At 40.3% G+C, this 21,512-nt stretch overlaps 1 protein-coding gene across 3 annotated transcripts in view; it reads right to left on the bottom strand.

Moving 5' to 3' along the window:
• Positions 1 to 306: 306 nt before the first annotated feature.
• Positions 307 to 21,512, bottom strand: part of MRPS31 (mitochondrial ribosomal protein S31) — a 56,060-nt gene continuing 34,854 nt past the window's right edge. For all 3 annotated transcript variants that reach the window (XM_058831542.1, XM_058831532.1, XM_058831549.1), the window contains 6 exons: positions 17,626 to 17,913; positions 16,769 to 16,927; positions 12,225 to 12,371; positions 9,919 to 9,992; positions 5,492 to 5,635; positions 307 to 664 (listed from right to left, as the gene is read on the bottom strand). In XM_058831542.1, coding sequence (XP_058687525.1) covers positions 453 to 664; positions 5,492 to 5,635; positions 9,919 to 9,992; positions 12,225 to 12,371; positions 16,769 to 16,927; positions 17,626 to 17,913 — 1,024 coding nt within the window. In that variant the 3' untranslated portion in view covers positions 307 to 452. The remainder of the gene's footprint in view (positions 665 to 5,491; positions 5,636 to 9,918; positions 9,993 to 12,224; positions 12,372 to 16,768; positions 16,928 to 17,625; positions 17,914 to 21,512) is intronic.

The following is a 21,512-nucleotide window of genomic DNA, read 5'->3' as shown; positions in this document are numbered from 1 at the left end:
AAATCAACCAATATAGTTAGTGAAAGTGGAGAAAAAGGATTAATACCACCTGAACACCAGTGTGGTTCATGAATTAGCAAAATGAAAGCACTGCAAGTTTTCCAGAATGGCAAAGAGGATCCAATCTGTCTCACTGTGAAGAGTGTAGGAAATTAGACCTAGGATTTTGTGTTGTTGAAAGACTAGTTTCAAATTTAAAAGACAATAGTTCCAATAAACTAAAGTTTAAACGCACATTCTACAAAAGCCATACTTCTAAGTTCTTTCTTTTGCTGTCAAAAGTATCTACACACACGGACACACACATAAGAAAAGATGATCTATCAGTTTATTGTTTAAAATACAACTTTCAGGCCACATGATCACTATGTACTGACAGTATTTCCTTCCATAAGAAATCATCCCCCTCGACATAACGATTCTTCATTTCAAGGGTAAGCACTTTCCCAATTTCAAATCTCTTGAAGCAGTTCCTTCTTTTCCTCAAAATACTTCTGAAACCACTCAATATGTTCAACCTTCTGCTTAACACTGAGATATGGGTTTTTCGAAAGCCCACAGATGACTAGTTCCATGAAGTGGCGGATAGGTCCTTCCTTGGGAAAGCCTTCGAGGTGTTTCTCCAGAAAGATATGTTCATGAAATTCAGCATCATCCTCCATCCCTAAAAGAAAGACAAAGCAAAAAAGACAAAGTTGTTATCATAATATAATAGCAAGTTTAACAAGTAAAAAATAATATAGTTTGAAAATAATCTTAAATTAGTAGAATTAATGGTTCTGCTCGCATTTCTAAGAATATGTAATATTTAAATCAACTTTTTGGCTTGAAATCTTGATAAAAGCCTGATGCTGGGGTGGAAGTAGGAGGAATAATTATAACCATAAATCAATCTTCTTGCTAAAATCCGGTTTGTTCAGTACTTGAAAATTTCGATTCATCATTGGTACCACCTTTTAGATTGCAGGTACTTTCTTCGTAAATTTTTAAAGAGAACACTGATTGCCTAAATTCTGCAGAGGATTAGAGAACACAAACTAGTCTTGAACAAATAAGGCAACCTCATGAAGTATCAAATACTGAACTGCTAACAAATACTTACATGTTCACTCCAAGTCCAAGCATAGGATGTATCCTACTGCTACCAAATGGGCACAGAAATTTGTTTTTCTGACATTTCTGAATCTGTGAGTTTATGATGACGTACAAATGTTGTGTATCTCACCATCTGCTTTTAAGTCATAGCCATCACCAAAGATGATACATTCAAAAGCCTCCACAGGACATGGGATAAGGGATTATTTGAGATAGGGTAAACCTCTGTTCTTCATCCTGTGGACTTTTTTTGTTGTTGTTCATACTATGATGGTAGAGATGAAGACTCAGAACAAATTCCTACAGAGAGAAAAAAGGCTGCTTTTGCCGTTCCTAATTTTAAGGGAGGAAAACAAAAGGCAACTGGGATTTGTAATGAAAGATTTTTCTTCAGTTAAGATATTCACGAAAATTTTTATTTGATCCCAATTTGCTTGCACCCTATAAAAACCTGTTATTAGAGAAAAATATTGCACCACTCAAGATGACAAAAATGAGAAGTCTATACCATACACATGAGTATGGTGGGCATGTTTTTCTAAGATAGCTAGTTATGCTTTTCTATATTATTTGATAAAATTAAATCAGGAGTATTAAAATTGAGGTAATTAAGCCACGTAAGTTCTAGGCTTCCTTCTCTGGTAGAGTTTTTACAGTTTCAGAAGAAATGATGCACATCTCTGGGATGGAGAAGTCACTCAAATTGTATTTGTTAAGTTTGCATTATTTTTTTCCTGCTTTAAACTTATGGTACTGCAGTATCTGTAGTATACAGATACTCTGAAGGAGCTGAGAAATACCTGTATTTTTCCTAGAAATGTGAGAGTGCATCAATACCACAATTGCACACCACATTTAACTCCGCTGTTCTTGAAAAAAGAAAGCACGTTTCCTTCACTGTGCCACTCATGCTGGCTTTCCCCCACCAAGGGGAGGTAGAATCTTAGTGTACCTGGATGCGACAGGTTGCTTTTTCAAACTAACAACTTTTCCTGACTTTCATACTTTTGCTGGTCTCAAAAATCCAAGGGAACTAAACCAAGCAAACTCACAAGTGAAATAATCCAAATTATGCTGACAGTAAAATTTGGCCTTCTGGATGCTCTTCTTGGGACAGATACAGGGTATCAGGAGAGACTGTGTCTAATAACTCCACCAATTTTCATCTTTAACCCAAAATAAGCAATTTAGAGTCTCATAAAAATACAGGTCAGAGAGAATATTACATTATATAAAGTTGTATTTCCCTGCTCTCCCATTTGTCAAAGACTCCCATTTGTACATGGTCTGGGGATGAAGTATTAAGTCCAAATATTTCAGTTAGACCACGTATTTCAGTCCTCAAAAAAGTCAAGTGTGCATCACAGAAAAGGAGACCACAACTGTCCAAAGTATCAGAGGCTGAAGCCTCTGGTGGGAACAGATTAGATGAGATAATGACTCCCCTCACCCCTAGCAAGCCCTGACTCCTGCTGCAAGCCTGTCCCTCAGCCTCTCTTGCACTGTCCTCAGAAATGTAATTTGAAAGAACATGCATGGCAGAAGTGTAAAGTAGAGAATTTTCTTTCTCAACATCAAAACAAGAAGACAACTACTCTCATATCCTATTTCCAACCCCCCACATGCTACAGAACAGAAAGCCTAGGGAATTTCTCTAGCTAAAATACTAATCCTTCCAAGACATGACCAACCTTGTCTTAAAGATGTCAATCCAAACACAGATGTTCATCCCTTACAGCAAGTGTTGCTGACAACCCTATAAAGATGACTGAGTATTCAGATGTAGTAAAAAAAGTCCCTGTCCATGGCAGAGGGTTTGGACTAAATGATCTTTTAAAGGTCCCTTTCAACACAAAATATTCTATCCTTTTAGGATTTTTACAATTACATCAATCATGCTCTTCAGTAGGTCCCTAGAAAAGACAGAGAGTTCGTAAAGAAACCCCAGTGTAGTGGTTGTGTAACTCTGCCAACTCTCTTGGCAGGACAATCCAATGCTTCTCTGCTGGGAACAGCAGCTCAGCTAACCAGCAACTAGAACAGGACTTGGTGAACTTTTGCCTGCAGAAGCCGTCAGAGGCAACTGAGGAAATAATTTTTTGAGACCTTCCTATCACTTGTGCAGTAACAATCTCTGGCCCACCAACAGCATTTGCTCCTCATAATGAGGTGCTAAGGAAAATTCACACCATAATCTGCTCTGTCCTTTTTAGCTTTTTGAGTCATTATGGCATAAACACATAGAAATAATAAATGTGGCATAAATAAACATCTTTCCCAACTTTTTGCCATGGCAATCATGGAGCAGCATTAAAGCTACTTAGAAGCAGGAGAGGCAAGCAGAAAGGAGGAGGAGTGAGAATAACATTATGCAAGCTATACTAATGATTTGCTAAACTGGTAAAAATTAATCAGAGGCTGGAGAGATGGAGAGGAGAAAAAAGATATTTTTCTGCCTAACAGTGACTTCAACTGCATTGGACAAGGGAAAGGGCATGCAGGTAAGAGCAAACAACAGGGCAGTAAGGTGGGGGGGGACGACTCTGCTTCTGGCCACTGCAGCAAGCCAGTATGTCTAGCCAGATCTTCAGATGTTCACACCAAAATCATTTCAAAAACCATGACCTCGCCCTGGTGCCACAAAGCACAGCACAGTGCCTTGGTGAAGCACTCTAACGAGAACAGCAGAGATGCTCTGGAGCCAAGAAAAAGAGTTATAAGAGGTTGTCTTTCTTTTTTATATTTGGTTTAAAACTTTAAAGGCTTTCATAATGCTAAAAGTTGAGTATATGTGCTTCCTCAACAGAAAGTCTAATTGCACTTAGATTTTTAAAGCCACATGTTTTTGGCATAGAAGAATAATCACACATTTCTGGATACAGAACAAGCTGGAGTAATCTCTTCCTATTGAGGGAAATGGCTGTTACAAAACTGCAAAATTAACAGCAGAGAGGGGCATCTTTCTTTTTCAGAGAAACTGAAATTACAGCATGTTGGTATCCTCAGAGCAAGGTTCTCAAGCTTTTAACTGTGCTCTGACACACCTGAGGTGATTAGCAGTCTGTGGCTGGCAGTCTGATAGGACAGAACTTACTGACTGGGTACTTCAATCTGAGAGCTGACAGGTTTTGGAAGGCTCCACTGGAATTTTCCACATGACTAGTCTTTGTGGAGAAATCAATAAAGATTCTCGTTTTAACTATATGTAAAGACTCTTTGTCTGTTGCCCGCCCCATCCCAGACAGCGCGGTTCCAGCCGCACGGCTACAACAGGGAAACCATTGCCCGCCAAAGACACACTGTCAACTGACGGCCCCAGACAGCAGGGTTCCCGCCACATTACAACAACACAAAAACCATTGGCCACAGTGGTTTTAAGCTTGCAAAAACATGACTAGAGTATACTTGGATTTCTACATGATGGAACAGATCAATTCTGGGAGCAGTGATTAAATTCTGTGAAGCAACTGCCAAATAGGATGAGAATAAACATTAAGAAACAATGAAGCACATTATTCAATTTGCAACTCAGTATAGGACAGATTTTCAAAGACTCCCAGCTTCAGATACTAACCTGTTTTGCTCTCAGTGACTGAATCATTACAAAGCAGTTCTGTTTGATGTCTTTAAAGTCTTAAAAAAACCCCAAAACCCACAGCCAAGCTCTCCCTGAAGTTATGAAGTCCCCTTTCCTATACTGCACACTTTGTGTAGTTGTTCTTCACTTCCTTAACATTCACTCTCTCTGCTGGCATAACTTCACACGGAGCTTTTTTCTTTTTTTATGGTAATAAAAGAAAATACTGTGCACAAAGATGCCTAATTAACATAGATGCCCAGGGTGAGTGAATATTGTGACTGTTTACTCTTACGAAACAGACAGAACAAAGGGAGCAAACAACTGTTTAACACTTGGCCTGCGCAGATATAGGACTGGCAGATAGCTGGTTGGGATCTGGCGAGACACTTGGTCCAAGAGCCACACCAAAGAACAGAATCAGCATTACAAAACACGCACAACAGTTTTAAGATTCCTCAGCTTCTGCTAGGAGCTTAATTTAAAGAAGTTGCAGAGTAAAAAGTATTATGTAAGAGACTTGAACAGCCTTTTGGTGTTAAGCGCGTCGAGAGGGAAGGGAGGGAGGGAATCATCCCCTTTTGGCAGCAGCCAGTCCCCAGATCAGCCAAACCACCTGCAAGACTTCACCTGAAGAGTGCCAGAATGAGTTCATCTGAAGCTTCTCTGATCCGGGACAGTCGGGAAGTTATGTTTGTTTACTATCAAAAGCATGACTCACAGCTGAAACACTATGTTAAAACAGTGAAAGGTCAAACATGCTCTAACTTTCAGAAAATATAAATGGAGACAGATAATAAAAGCTCACAGTGCACATACCAACTTCATTGTCAATTGGGAACTCCCACAGTATTCCTTCTTTTGTCCACTGGATCATCTCCTCAAAACCATTTCGGGGAGGCTGTGCAGTTACTGCTGCAACCTCCTTTGCAAACTCCAGATCCCAAATTGTTGGTGAAGATACTAAAATAGAAATTTTGGAAAGATCTGTCAGTAACCAAAGACTTCCACCAGCTAAGACAAAGTCCTTTAACATCGATCTTTACAGTGACTAATACTTTCAGCTGTGCAAATTTTTCTGCCTTAGATACCAGCATCAACTTTCTCAAATGAGAATTCTCTATTGATGTGAAATTTCAGTAAGTTCTCAAATCTCCGATGAAAATCTATTCTGAACTCCTAGAGGAATATTTATTTTTATGTCTTTCACATAAAGCAATAATTCAATTTTTCTACAACGATTCTTCTATTTTTGTCTTTCAAAAAATGTGGATACAACAAATTCTGAACTTGACCAGTGCACTGTGCTAAAGGAACCTTACTTCTACAGGAGCTCTCAGTTTCTTCATAACCACATTCTCCTTCAGGGAAACAAATCTACAAGGGACGGCAATTCCTTCCTCAATGCTCATTAGTGTCCCAGTTTCTGTCTCTCAGGCTGAGAAACCATTATTTCTTATTCTTTTCATAAAGCTAAACAGTTCCTTTAGGGATGTATCTTTCCTGATGCTTTTTTTTGTATTTTTTTGTTTTTTAAATCAAAGTGCAGTCATATTGCAGCAGTTACTCTTCTTAAGGAGTTCCTGTCCCTCCACCCAGGAGAACTGGTCACGAGCCCAGACTGAACCGCTTCGCTGAACTGAAGGGAACAAGCTGTTACCACAGGACAGGGAGGGACCTCTGGGAGTGCCCTGGGCTGCTGTTGAGCGAGCTGGCTGGCCTAAGCTCCATTCCCCTTTGTTTTCCTGCCTCCCTCTGTTATCAATTCATCCTAAGCTCCCTGGAACACAGATCTTCATGTGAACTCAAATATTTCAGTCCACTTGGAATGGATCATAGCCAATGACCTATTATTTTACTACTCCTGAGTGTAAGTACTTGAGGCAATATATAATTTCATCTTCGGCTCAGTGGCTTGTAACTCAACTGAATTAAAAAAAAAATAATTTTTTTTTCCCCCTCCTTTAAGAAAAAACACAGTGAAAGAGCAAACAGTATTTTTACATAAAGAAAAGTGTTTTCAGGACTTTTTTGTGTTAAATCAGAATATAATTATTCAAATTATTCCTTAAGAGGGAAATTTCCAGAACTATATTACCAGGCTGACTACTTTGATTTGAGGGCTGGAAGCAGGAATAAAATGAAAAAAGACATGAGAAACCATACCAGAATGAAATTATTGTCCACATCATAAAGAAACTAATAAATCCTCTAATAGAGGAAAGCAGAACCTCATTTTTCAAGCTTGCAGTAGAGGTGATAAAGATTATAATTTCACCTCATGAAACAGAAATAATACTGGCATTTTAAATCAACAGTTATGAAGAGTATTTTCAGGATGACAATTTCCTTTCCAGTTAACATTCAAGTTTTCAAAGTCAATACTCAATACTTAAAACAAAACTTGCTTTTCTGTTACATATAAACAAATTTTAACCCACTATCTCCTTTAATATGAACCAAGACAGTGAAAACAAATGAATCAAGGTATCAAGTAACACACTAGTATTTCCCGAGATAATGCCCCAAAAAAATGTTTGTCATCAGGCTTAGTCAGTAAGCCAAATAATAATCAGCTTCCTGGTCTAGAATATACTGTAGATTTCCTCAAGGCTACCTGGAATCAAACAAGTAAACGCCACACAAAAAGCTGAAAGAAGCGTACTTCTTAACATCTAATTACAAATACAATAAAGTCCACTTGCACTCTTAAACTATTTGTACACATTGCAATTTTGTGTTTAAAAAAAAAAAGTGCATCTCAGCTTTTACCTGGGGTGACTACTATGAGCCATTGTGTCTACGTTCTGTTTATGAAAAAAAGAAATTTTATATTCTCACCATTTTACCTGAGTAAATTTGATTCAACTCAAAATCCATTTTCTTGAGCATTACTTTTGTTAAGACTGCTAAAAACAAATACTACATCATTCATTATGGTTTTTACATGTAAAATGGACCAATTTTAAGGATATTGGCAGTCTTAAAAAACAGCAAACTGAATCCCTAATAAATTCTAATAAACAACTTTCATAGAGATGGCTGTATTCAGAAAGTTCACAGGTGCTTGAAAATATGCAAATGGTACTATGTGACACTTTACTAAAAAAATTAAGTAATCAAATTAATATGTCCCGACAATTTCAAGTGTAAAAAAAAAAAAGATAACTACTCAGCTAGAATCTGGCAAAAACTTACAGTTCCACTCTTGAAACGGAAACAAATACTCATCATACTCATCTCTTTTTTAAGATTTTAGAGAGGAGTACTACTTCTGCTGCTGCTAGCTTTTCATAAAGTTCTAAGTAACTACACTGGAATCAAGTCTGTTTCTTAAAAGGGCCTCAGAGTAGCTGAAGGAAAACAGGGTATTAAAGACCAATTCCAACAATGCAGTCTCATTGTTCACAAAGAAAAGTGAGGGACAGAGTTCTTTACAGGACTTGCCCATATTCACACACTCTTGGCCAAACCCAGCCTGTACTAAAGCCAAGTCTTCACGAGTGAAAGCTGTGCCTGTCAGGCAGCATTAACACTGTTCCCGCACAGCTGTACCATTCAGTGAATATGAAGGTGGGTCACACCTGTTTTGACTTTAGTTTTGGTATCTTTCATCTCACATGAGTTTTGCCATGTATATTTAGTGGATAAGGAATTGGTTGGGTGGTCACATCCAGATGGTCCAGGGCTCATGGACTATTCAGGGCTCTATCCAGACCAGGTATTCAATGGTCAAGAGCTCAATATCTGGATGGAGATCAGTGACAAAGCAGTGTTGCTCAGGAATACAGAGACCAGTATTGTTCAGTGTCTCCATCAACACCACAAACAGTGGGGTTGAGTGCACCCCCAGCACATTTGCAGGTGACACCAAGCAGAGTGGTGCAGTTGTGAAGGACAGGACGCCATCCAGAGGGACCTGGACAAACTCACAGGAACCTCATGAGGTTCAACAAGGCCAAGTGCAAGGTGCTGCACCTGGCTTGGGGCAACCTCCACCATCTTCACAGGCGGGGGGATGAATGGACAGAGAGCAGCCCTGACAAGAAGAATTTAGGGATACTGGTGGATGAAAAAAACTGGCCATGAACCAGTAATGCGCATTCACAGCCCAGAAAGCCAACCAGAATCATAAAATGAAGTGTGGCCAACAGGTTGAGAGAGAAGATTCTTCCCCTTTGCTCTCATGAGACCCCATCTGGAATGCTGCAACCAGTTCTTAGCACAGGAGGGACACGGGCCTCTTGGAGCAGGTCCAGAGGAGGGCCATAAAGATGATTAGAGGGATGGAACACTCCTCCTAAGAAAAAAGGCTGAGAGAGCTGGGATTGTGCTTCCTGGAGAACAGAAGGCTCTGGGCTGACTTTACTCAATCTTTTCAATACTTAAGGGGAGCCTGTAAGAAAGATGAAGATAGAATTTTTTGTAGGGTCCATTGCAGCAGGACAAAGAGTAGTGGTTTTAAACCAGAAGAGGGCAGATTCAGACTAGACTAAAGGAATCAATTTTTTCCAATGAGGGTGGCAACATCCTGGAACAGGTTGTCCAGAGGGGTAGGAGATGCCCCATCTCTGGAAACATTCAAAGTCAGGTTGGGTGGAACTCTGAGTAACCTAATCTAGTGGAAGAGGTTCATTGCAGGGGGTTTGGAACCAGATAACCTCTAAAGATCCCTTCCAACCCAAACTTTTCATGATTCCAAACATGTATTAAGAACTTCACAATAGGTGAAGCAAGGTGTCATTTGTCAGCTGCCGATGGGATATTTCCAGCTCCATCTGGAACACTAAACAAAAGAAGGCCCCACAGCAATCCAGTGTGTAGTCTTGGGTTCCTACTACCATGCTTCTGCTTAGCCACCTGCAGAGCATGCTTGTTTCCTTGGGATCACAGCCTCACATTTCCTTGCAACTCGACCAAATAAGCTGGAGCCAACACACCCATCCTCCAGGCTGGCTTTAGACTCACAGAAATAAGACTGACCTTTGTGACAAAAAGCCAGTTATACCCTTCAAGTCTTCAAGCTCACTAACAGAGTGCCCTGATCAGCACAGAAAACATTTCATTATACTGCATGGAATTTTCACTTGGTAAAAATCAGAGTTACATCAAAGTAGTCATTTCTTTTATCAGGCCGAAAGCAGAAAGTGAGCAGGTCATGTCTCCTCACAAAAACAAATCTCTTGATATTCTAAAAATGCAGAACTTAGCCTCACTGCATTTTTCATTACTGAATTTCCACTAACCTGTTTTCAGTGCGTGCTCTGGTTCTGTAGAAGCTTTAGTGAATATATTAAGCCTCTTTCCTACTTTGAGACTTCTATAAACAAGAAAAGAAAACCGATATTTAGTATTTCGCAACACCTTAGAACATTGCCAGATAACAAATTAAAAAGCACAAAATATTTTCATGAGCTAACAGATCTCTGGAGACAAAAAAAAAAAAAAATAAAAAGATAGTGACTCTCACTAAATCTTCAGGCTTTTAATTAGAGAATGTTTATGGCTTTACTACTTGTAACAGAGCTTCTCAAAACATTTCAATGTGAAAGAACGAGAATAAATCAAGCACTATATTTACAGTCAATTTTAACTGGAATATTTAGGAATCTGAACAAAGGTAAACAGTATCTAACCACAGTACTTAAGTGATTTTACAAAGTTGCGACTATCTGAAGACGGGTTTTTTCCCTGTCCAAAAAAAAATATTGCACAACTCAGGGACAGAAAAGGCAACAGCTAAATCAAATAATTCCTGCTTTATGACATAAATAGCCCTTTTGGAAGATTACAGAGCCGTCTTCTCTGCCATACAGCAAACAGAGTATATCCATATGATATATTTTCAATAGCATCACCCTGATGCTTGCTCTTCTCAATATAAAAATATTCACAAATAATAATTTCATTTATCATTGCCATGAGCTTATACTAAAAAGAAAAAAATAAAAAAAAATTAAAAATACAAGAGTTCAACAAGTAATCTAATTCTTATAAATGAAAACAAAAAAATCCCAATGTCTTTAGAATCAATTCTGGTTTTAATTGTATTATATTCCAGGTTTCCACTGAAACTCTAACACTTCCTTCATTTTTGTTATTACATATCCACTGTTACCCTAGGCAAGATTTACCCTTTCTGACCTTAAAATTCTACCCTTCTGGATTTACTGGAGATTTCTAATGGCTTCAACTACTTCTGCAAACCTGCTCTTGTCATATTACTTTTTAGTGATGAAACTACGGTGGATCTATTTCAGCACAGAACAATCTAGTTACAGAGTCTTAAAAGAATGTTGATTCAGGATTATATTTTCCTATCTGTGTGTAACTCCCAACGACATTGGCCAAAGATACATGCATGTCTTGGAAGAACATTTATTTTAGAACTACAAGCTTAAATTACTATAAAGCAACATCACTCATTTCATTGCAATGTACTAACTTGACTTAAATTTAGGTATTCTTCCTAACCCATTCTTTTCCTACTATCAGTTGATAAGCAAATCCATAAGATTTTCAGGTATGCAGGAGGGAACTTAGGCCTGAAACTGGACAGAGCTTACTCACTACAGGGACTTTAAAAACTATTTTAAGGTACTGTTTCTGAAGTTATATAAGCACAGTTTCACCACACACAAATACTGTACTCATGCTTTTCTTTTCCTCTGTTACCCAAATTCACCACAATCTACCTAAAGATAAACGATTCCCTCAATTTTTAGGCCCTAACCCTCAGAAATGGGGATTAATTTGCAAAGTAAATTAATTACAAGAGAAGTTAATCTTATTAAAAACTGCTAGGGAAAGAATTCAGTGACAAGGAATGCAATGATGAGCTACCATGGGAAAATCCAAAGACTAAAGATAAGAACAGCATGGCTTACAGTAGTAAATCAAAATTGTAAGAGCGCTCCTTAATTCACTAAAAATAGAGCAGCCAAATAATACAGCAGCAAAATAAAGTTAAGGAATACCCCGAAATCACATGTAAATTATAAAGTTAATTTCACAGACAATTATAACACCACAGATAATAAAGAAATCAATTACAGAATGAGGAAATAGATAGATAGATAAATAGATAGATAGATAGACAGATAGATAGACAAACTCTAATATCGCTTTAAAATCCCAACAGAATGGACAAAATTTTTCTAAACATAGAATATTATCAAGTTTTGTAGAGGAGGAAAGCAAGCTCTCAAAATCTCTATTTCCCAAGAAGTTAAGAAAGTAACATAAAACTGTATCATACATAGGTGAAAATAATTTAAACTACTTAAAACAAGCACAATTACATTTCAGCATGAAGTATGTTTAATTATCTAAAATGTAATATTAAAAAAAATGTACGTTATTTGATTAGCTGGTTGCCACTACCTTGTTCTCACAATTTATTTCAATGCTAATAGTACTTTTCTTGAAAAACATTTAAGTAATTTCTTTAAGCTCTGAAGTACTGCAACATTAACATGTACAAGCAAATTTAAAATATTATCCACTAATAACTGCATGCTCCTTCTATTGGAAGTGAACACAGTAAAAATACCTTCTGGAGTCCACAGACTGAGCTGATGATCTTGCAGGCCTTGTTCTTCGACCATCCTCATCTAACTGCAAGGAAATGCGTCCGGATATCCTCGCACCCCTCTGGGCTGGGGACTGCCTTTTAACTGTCATTTCTGAAATAACGTTGCTGAAATGAAAAACATGAAATGTAAGAACTCAACAGATTGACAAAGCAAGGAAGGTTGTCATATATATTAACTAGAAACTCTATTCTCACTTGGTTTCATAAGCTTCTATGAGACAGAATTATACATTCCTCACAAAATACACCCATCTTTCATCAATCAAACATTCAAGGCTGTTATTTTAAACCATTTGCTACATTCTACCTATGAAAAGTGCTACTTTAGTCTATTAAATCTACAATGAATGCTTTCTTTTAAATTACTTAGTTTTCAACTAAAAAAAAATCATATATCTGTATACCAATATTCATATCGTACTAGGCATGTTTTGCTTAAGCAAACGAGGAATTTCTCTGGATACAAGAAATAGGGAGGTAAAAATCACCATTTTCCTTGGACAGGAACCGACACTGCCCAGGGACAGAGCTGTCCTGCTGCAGACCAAAAGGAAGCTTGCCTTCACACATCAGCTGACATGGGCCAATCATGCCACCCTAATAAGTAGGTCACCTTTCCTGATCCACTGCAATCTGTTGCATTGCATAATCATATTACAGCATTAACAAACCACATCTTCCTTCATAATTCTGGAGTGAAAATCGTACGTGAAATGCTCTGATCTCCTCCAGCACTGTACGCAGCTCGTTCTGATCACGAAGGGCAAATCACAGCCCCTTTCTGCCCCTGCCCATGAGCTCCCCTCACTGGCAACTCCACTGGCTGGGAAAGGCCAAGCCAGAAATTCTTCCTCACAGCCTCCTCTCCACACAACTACTTCCAGTCACACACAGTCATCCCAAATCGCAGCGCTCAAGTTTTAAGACATAAATATGGTCTCAAAAAATAAAAATAGGCCAAGTCAAAAATACTGTGCTATCCGTTTTATGAAAATCTGAATGAAATTCAAACTATGCTTTTGGCAGCTTAATTCAAAAGAGATTTTACTGACAAGAAAGAAATACTTCTGGAAAATTGTAAAAGCTAATTGCTACAGAAACACAGCATGATTTCTCTTCAGTCTTAGATGTGGTTTCAAATGGCAGAACAAGAATAGCATAGCTCTTCCAGTACCTACTTTGAAATAAATGCATCTGAAAACACGTTTGCTTTTTATTTAAAATTAAAATTAAATTATTTCAATCTCAGATTAGTTGCATATCTCACATTAGAAATTACTCTGTGAAGTGGCTACTGGCATTAGTGAGCTGTGTTGGGCCAGAGGCTTGACACACTTATGAGGGTCAAAGGGACATAATTCCTAAGGTCAGCCACACACAGCCCAGCCCAACAGCTTGACTCAGCTGTGACCTAAAAGGCTGGAGTGTTCCCGTGCTTCAGGGGAGTCAGGATGGCTCAGAGCAGCTCTCTTCCCTGATTTACTTGCAGTTTTGCCCTGTAGATGTGGAAAGACTACACTACACCAAGCTATTGGAACACACAGTCAACAGTATAAGCTCCTCGCTAGGAAATCCTAATGTCACCTCACCATTCGTATATGAAGCCTTCTGGCAGCAACATTCATCACTCCATTATGAAAAGTGCACCTATACTAACAAAAGCAGAACTACAAAGCTTTTTTTAATGCCTTTTAAAACAAAAAAAATTGGTTTAAAAAGTCACACTCCAACCACACTGTACCCATAGTGGTTAGCCCTTATATATTACCTCATGTTCCAACACAACATTAAACACTGAAGTTACTACACACACCTGCCTTCCAGAGATGGGAAGTGGTAGAACTTCCGTAACAACCACAGAATCTCTCTCTCTTTCCTGATTATCAGACAACAATTATAATACTTAAAACAGAGACCCAAGGAGCTTTGGATATATTCTAGCCAAAGCTCTGAATTACTTTTTTTGTTCACCCAAAATAGGAGCTGAAATTGTAGGGCTGCAGATTTTATTTTGGTGAAGTGCTGTTGTGATTTCCACTGAGAGAAAATTCAGCCCACACTGAGAAAAATAAATTCCTGTATCGTTAATATTTTCCCCTCCTAGTGAATGCCCTGTCCCTGTGCTTTCTACAAGGCGATGAGATGACTGCATACAACAGTGACCTCTGGAGGTCTTGCCACAATCCTGGTAAAAAAAGATTTTGTACAAAAGATCAGGACAACGTACAACTTGCTATGTATTATAAATCACAGCAGCAGTATTCAGTTTTTTGCATTTCAGAACTATGTGGCCCTATTGCTTGTGAAAGTATTTTGCTTTCAAATACTGTAAATAACTGAGGAATATATATTGGCCTTTAAAATGTGTCTGTATATTGAATGCAAAACCTTTACAGAAAAAAAGGGGAAGTTAAATTGCATGCATTCTCTTACTGTCAAATAAAACTCAACACAAAATAATCATGCAAGAACAGAAGTGAATGCTTTCTAATATATTAAAAATATCTTTGTGCATTGTGTGGATTGAGGTATCATGGAGCATTAATCATGCAAAAATCAACATTTTTAACATTAGTCAGAAACCTGCAAGCACTGTACTTATCTCAAAGATCTAAGAGGTCAGTACTAACTCTAAAAGGTTACTATAACCAAGTTTTTTGTCATGAAAATCAGCACAAATTGCTGGTCTTTCTGGAAAAACTCACCCACTGATAAAGAGTTTCTGTTAACTAACTCTTAAGGAAGAAAACTAAAAATTTTCAGCAAATGGCGGCAGGAGGAGGAGGGTATTTGCTAGGAGAAACAAGCTAGGTCACAAAGCTGCCTCAGGGAATAGAACTTGCCAACTCAGAGCACAGCAAGCCAGCCATGACATTCCAAAAAGGCTGGTTCTGGTTGAGGAAAACACGTTTTTCTAACAGTAGTACTTCATCGACAAGCATGTGGTAAAATATTGTAACATCATATCTTAACCCATCAATCAAAAATACAGAGACACTATATAGCTGCAGCTTTTAAATTTCTGAAGAATTTCATCTCTCTTTCAAGAGAATAAAAAAACATTTTTGCTTTGACTACGACTTCCTTAGTCACCGTCTTTCTTCCACTGCAGCCAGAGCTGGGTCAGTGCTTCAGGGAAAGTGCCATAGGTGACGAGAGAGAAAGCCTGTGATGCCAACAGGCAGAGAAATCACACCTAGACAAGATCATGTCCACCCTAGGAAGGGAGACTGGCACGTTCCAGGTTGGACACCGCGCGTGTTAGCTCACTCAGTATCTCTGTGGTCCTCCAACATCTCAGGTAGTCCAGTAGGTTTGAACTGCGTTTAAGCTGGTCACCGACAGCCTATGCACTATTAAGACATTAGTGTACCTTCTAAGGAACCCAGTTATAAAGAGGGAGTGAGCTCAATGGTAATTAACAGTTTCATGATGCTCTATATAAACAGTCCTCATATCTGAAGAACAGATATTTTGCTTAACAAAGTTACTCACTGGGCATTGTTACACCCCAGTCTGTGCAACCATCTAACTCAACCTGTTTGCAAGCATCTGTCTCTTTCTTCCTTAATTTCCACTCAGGCAGACATCAGCCACAGACACCATCAGTTCTGTTTGCAGAACACTGATAATCATTCCAACAGATCCTTTTACTAATACCTACAAGTAGAAATACATGATACAAATGATAATAGATGGGTCAAGCTTAGATCCTCGGTTGGGGTAAATTCATTTTCACAGAATAAAACTAAGGTAAGCAGCTTGCAGTTCGCACTGCAAACAGACATAAAGAAAGGTTTCACACTTGTATTTTGGTAAAGATCAAATTTTCTGTTTGGTTCAGCATTTCACCTGGATTTAATGTCTTTTTTTCTCAGTAGTTATTTGAATACTAGCTGGAAAAAAAAAAAGTAGAAAAAAAATTTCTCTTTAACCATCATCCAAGAGTCCTATGCACAACTGTTTGAGTTTCCAAACAAATGTTTCTCATCTGTTTGAAAGCCACACTGGAAACAGAGCTAAGCCAAGAGATGAGTTTCATGGGTTGACTGGAAAGTTTTGAAAGGAAGGGTGGGGCTATAAACAGAGCTGCTCTAGTTCAGTTCTGCAGAGCTGTCATGAAAATTCACCAGTCCAGACAGAACGTCTGAAATGTCTACAAATCCCTCCATTGTGTGAGAATTTTGGAAACTTGTGGAAAAAAAAAAAAAACAAACTCAAAAGAAGAGCTGTTATTTAGCGGGCCTGTCCAAGAAAGCGATGATCCTGGGCATGAAAGCAATTCTGTTTCTGCAAAACCACTTTAGAAAGATGATGGCAAAATTTAGAGAGTTTGGTATAACCAGATCAATAATGTTATTAATATTCATTAATCCTAAGGATAAGCCATTCAAAGGTATCTTTCAGGGTCACTTTTCCAACACAGAAGGCTGTCACCTTCAGGATGACATGGCAAAATCCAAATCTCTAACATAATTGAGAAAAACAATCAATACACAGACCGTATGTTAACAGTTCCCCCCTTCTTCTGTTTATCTGTGGTTTCTTCATGCCTTCTTAGCTGTGCAAGGAGGTCTGATACTGTCTGCTTCTTGTTGTGTGGAAGGGAAGATGCAACTGCAGAAGCAGCCTTCACCAGTTCCGGATTTAAAGGCTTGCCTCTGTAAACAGAGACACAACAGATACAGAAACAGTAAAAAAGAAAAAAAAAACCTTTAATATATTTAAATTGTCATTTTTGTACTGCCATTTTACATCTTAATAACTCATAAGCTAGTCAGATATTTTCCCAAATGGGGTGGCTAATGAGACAGGCAGGTTTGCACTATATTGCCATAATTATCAAATGCTGAAGGACTCTGACAAGCTCTTGTTCCCCAGCCTGGGGAAATGGCAGCTCTGTGCCACTGCACAGCCCCTTGGACACACAGCTTGGAGACCAATGGCAGCACAGACCTGTGGGGTGACAAGCGTGATGTAACACATTGTGGACAGGTGCAGCTCAAAAGACTTGACAATCATGATGCCATTCTTAATTTATTTTTTTTTTTCCTTTTTCCTCAGTTTCACTGTATTTTATCTGAATAGTATTTCCTATCTCACATTAAAATGCATTTCCACAGGCAAGGCCTAACACTACCTTTCCACAACCTCACTGTAGAAAAAGGCAGCATATGGTTAACATACAGCACCTTTTGCCCAGATTCTCCCCTGTGATTTACTCCAGTGTACAACTGTGCACCCCACTCCCTTACAAGATTCTTTTACACTGCTGGAAATGGTTTATTTTGTCCTAAACAATGAAAAAGAAGGTTGAAGTAAGGATAAAACAGGCTAAGAAAAGTCTGTTATACTTTACCGTTGGGTGTCTTCTGTAATTCCCTGAGGCACAGAACCTTCACTGTCCAGGCCTTCCAGCTTGTTCATGGCTTGCTTCTTGCTCTCACTGGCTTTTAATTGTTGGAGTTTCTTCCTGTAGCTCACTTCCACTTTCATATTACCAATAATGTCTAACAGGTGCTGCTTTGGTGTTCCTGCTCCCTCCTCCTGCCTCTTTGCTGCCCCTTCAGGTGTGCTCTCTTTGGAAGCAGCAGATGTATCTTTGTCTTTAGAAAGCACGCTGCTTGTGCTAAAGAGTTCCTGTTTGCTAGATGATATACAAAGTTAGGAAACAGAAGTTAAAAATAGGATCCAAGGCTGAATTTTGTACACCTACCAAAAACCCCAGAACAACAGTTACAACTGTATAAGCCCAACTAAGTACAACCTGAATATGTTAAGTACATGTCAAACATGCACCTTTTGACATTTGAAAAGGGCTGGAACACCATTTCAAACTCTTGATTACTTTTGGTTTCCTCATCACAAATACAAAGTATTTTAACAACTTTACACACCATTTATTTGTGGAGGAAATAATGCAAGAAGTTAGAACTTTTAAAGTATTTCTGCATTAGGTAGCAGAGATAGTTTGAATTTACTGTTATCTGATACTTCAATTCATTGGTACTACAGAAACTCACTGAAGCTCTTAATATGAGTCAATAAAGAGATCACTCCCATCCATCTGAAGAAAAACTGTACACATACACTTCACATGTCTTCACACTTGTGGCACTACTACAGATCACATTCCCCTACTCTGCAACATGGATTCTGCTGCAAGTTAATCCAGTAACAAACAGGAAAGTCATTTGGGTTATAGATCCTCCGCTTAGTTTAGCACATCACTGCAAGGAAGCTGAAATTGACACAGTGCAGCTGAGGATGTGAAGCCAGAGACAGCAAGGACCTGCTCAGGAGATTCTGCAGCACAGACACAGCTGCATTCTCTAGAAAAACTACCATAAAATTCAAGGAGCTGTTCTCTACAACATTCTAAAATGCAGTGTTTAAACCTTTACATTCACATCTACTTACTTTGTTTAAAAATCACCCACAAGTTACAGAAGTAAAAAAATATTTCTTATGATTCAAAATAAAAAATTTCAATAGATCTTAAAACACTTCCATAAATCTGAAGGACTTGTGGAATACCTCTCCTCCTCACACACATCTCTCTTTGGCTAAAGGAAAAACTGCCAGTTTCAGCAGGCACTGCATCACACTTTGGTCACTATGCACTTGATATATTATCAGCATTAAACCCTGAATTTCAATGCTGAGAAGCAGCAGGAAAATTTAAGGAAAGCTTCAGAACCTCGTTACTGGGAAGATAGTAGGAGCTCTGCTATTTTACACTGCACTGTTCTCCACAAGTCCTTAACAAACTCCTTTTTCATTAATTCAGGCTGCATGCCCCTTAAAACTATGTAACCATTCAGAAATCATGGATTCATAGAATGTTAAAGGGCTGGAAGGGACCTTAGAGATCACCCAGCCTGAACATTTCCTGCCATAGGCAAGGACGCCTCCCTCTAGATTGGTCACACAAGGCCCTGAACACCGCCAGGGCTGGGGTATCCACAACCTCCCTGGGCAACCGGTTCCAGCATCTCACAACCCTCAAGCAAAAGCACTTCTTCACAATAGGGAACCCAAATTTCCTCTCTTTCCGTCCGTACTCATTACTCCTGATGTAATTTGTAGCCATATTCCTGACAAAGAGTCTCTCCCCAGCTTCCCTGTAGGCTCCCTTCAGACACGGGAAGGTTGCTATGAGGTCTCCGTGCAGCCTTCTCTTCTCCAGGCTGAACAGCTCCAACCTTCTCAACCTGATCTTTGGCTACAGCATCAGAAAAGCGCAGCAAGGCTGTGAAAGCCTCAGGCACTTAAAGCCAGCAGCGCGTTGCGGTTTGCATCCCCGTATTTCACCTACATCCAGTTTGCCTTCTGCTGGGGAGCTTGGCCTCGGAAAGCAAACACAGCTGCCAAAGAACCCGAGCCGCTTTCTACACGAGGCCATCACAGCATCGATGCTTCTTCAAAACTATCGAGGAGTTTTGAACTAAAACAAATAAATGAACGAACAACTGAGCTGTCATTAAAAGCCGTTTAAAATCTTTTCGTAAAAACTCAAAAGAATTCCCAAATACTGCTTCCAGCCCGTACTTTGGGCAGCTGCAACAATGCCTAACAGGGAGCGCCGCTCTGCTGATACACGGTGCAAAATTACGGTCAGGTCACACACGCGGATCATTCACCCCGCTCCAGGAAGGGAAGAACGGCAAGGAAAGCGATACGAAAAACACGGCCCACGCCACTCCGCTCTACCCGACTGCATTCCCCGCTGCCTTCTGCCCACCGGTGTCACCGCCACCCAGCCCCGGTAGGCCAGGTCAGCCCTGTCCCTCTGAAGGCCGCGCCCTGGGGCACGGCCCGGCCTCACGGCAATGCCCGGCCGGCAGGTGAGGGTGCAGGGGAGGCCGGTACCTGCGGGCCCTGCCGTGGGCCCGGCAATGCGGCCGTGCCGCCCGGAGCAGCCTCGCCGCGAGGCCCCACATCGCCGCCGCCACCCGCGGCCCGCGCTCCCCGGCGCCGCCGCCGGCCGGCAACACGAGCCGCGCGCGGGAGTTCCGCGCAGCAGCGTTCCGCCCGGCCCCGCCCCGCAGCCGCCGGCAAAGCCGCGCCACCCAGGGCACTCCCCCACAGCTTCGGCGCTCGGCGCCGGGGGTTCAGGTGTCAGAGGGCACTGCCAGCAGGGCCAGGGAAAGTGATCCTGCTCTGCTCAGCCCTGCTGAGGCCACTTCTGGAGTGCTGTGTCCAGCTCTGGGCTCCTCTGTGCAACATTACTTATGTTAATGATGAAACATGCTTCAAAGATGTCCCCAAGCCTTCTCTTCATTAGTGCAGTCTACACTGGAACGGCCGGTACTGTCCCATCTCTTGCAGGTGACTGTAGTACACCGGTACACAAACCACTGTCACTTCTGCCTTACCTGCAGAAGCCATCTCACTTCTCCATGTGGTACTGACCCACCTTTCCAAATAGTCTGAACAACATCCACTGCAAGGTGCTGGGGGACTTTTGATATTTCTGCAGCTCCAGTTGCTCCTTCTGGAACAATACTTGCCAAGAACTGCCATTCATCCTCCCGGACAATGAGGATTTCCATATGAATTAGGAAACGCAAACTGCCTAACAGGAAGCAAATGGTTTGCCTGGGGATGGTGTAGAGCCCAATGGACAGCCTTGGACTGCCGGTACTCTGCAGAATGGACAGAAACACACCCTGCAAGGGAACTCTTTCCCACATCAGACAAGTTTCCATGGCATTCCCCTGTCAGCTTTCTGTCTCCCAGAGGTTACCCATCCCTCCACTACCAAAATACTCAGTTGGAGAAGAGTTGTGCCACTCTATCACACAGTGGACCATCACATCCCAAAGCCAATCACACACACCCCAGCCAGACCCCTTGAGTGTCAGAAAGCATTTCCACATTCCTGCAAAGCTCTTATGAGATAAGGTCTCTGCACACATGCCCCATTTCTGTCATGCCTAAATCCTGTGAGGGGAAGCTTGAGGTTAAACACCCAACAAATTGATACCTCATCTTAGGAGAGTCTCTCGGGAGTTATGGCAGTTCTTCCATTGCCTCCCTACACACATGAAATGTTGTTACTTCAGGGTATGCAATTCCTACATAAATTCTTCTTTAAAACCAAAAAAAGGGCTCCACAACAGCACGGTGGACAAAAAGCACGGTTTGTCTGAGCAGCCACGGGTGCAGGCAGCAGAAAAAGCCACCTGGTGGCGATATGCTCGTGGAAGTGCTGCATTCCAGAGCTCTAAAAGCTCCCAGGCA

Source organism: Poecile atricapillus, chromosome 1 (assembly GCF_030490865.1).
Source record: "Poecile atricapillus isolate bPoeAtr1 chromosome 1, bPoeAtr1.hap1, whole genome shotgun sequence".
NCBI lineage: Eukaryota > Metazoa > Chordata > Aves > Passeriformes > Paridae > Poecile > Poecile atricapillus.
This window is presented reverse-complemented; position numbering and strand designations above follow the sequence as displayed.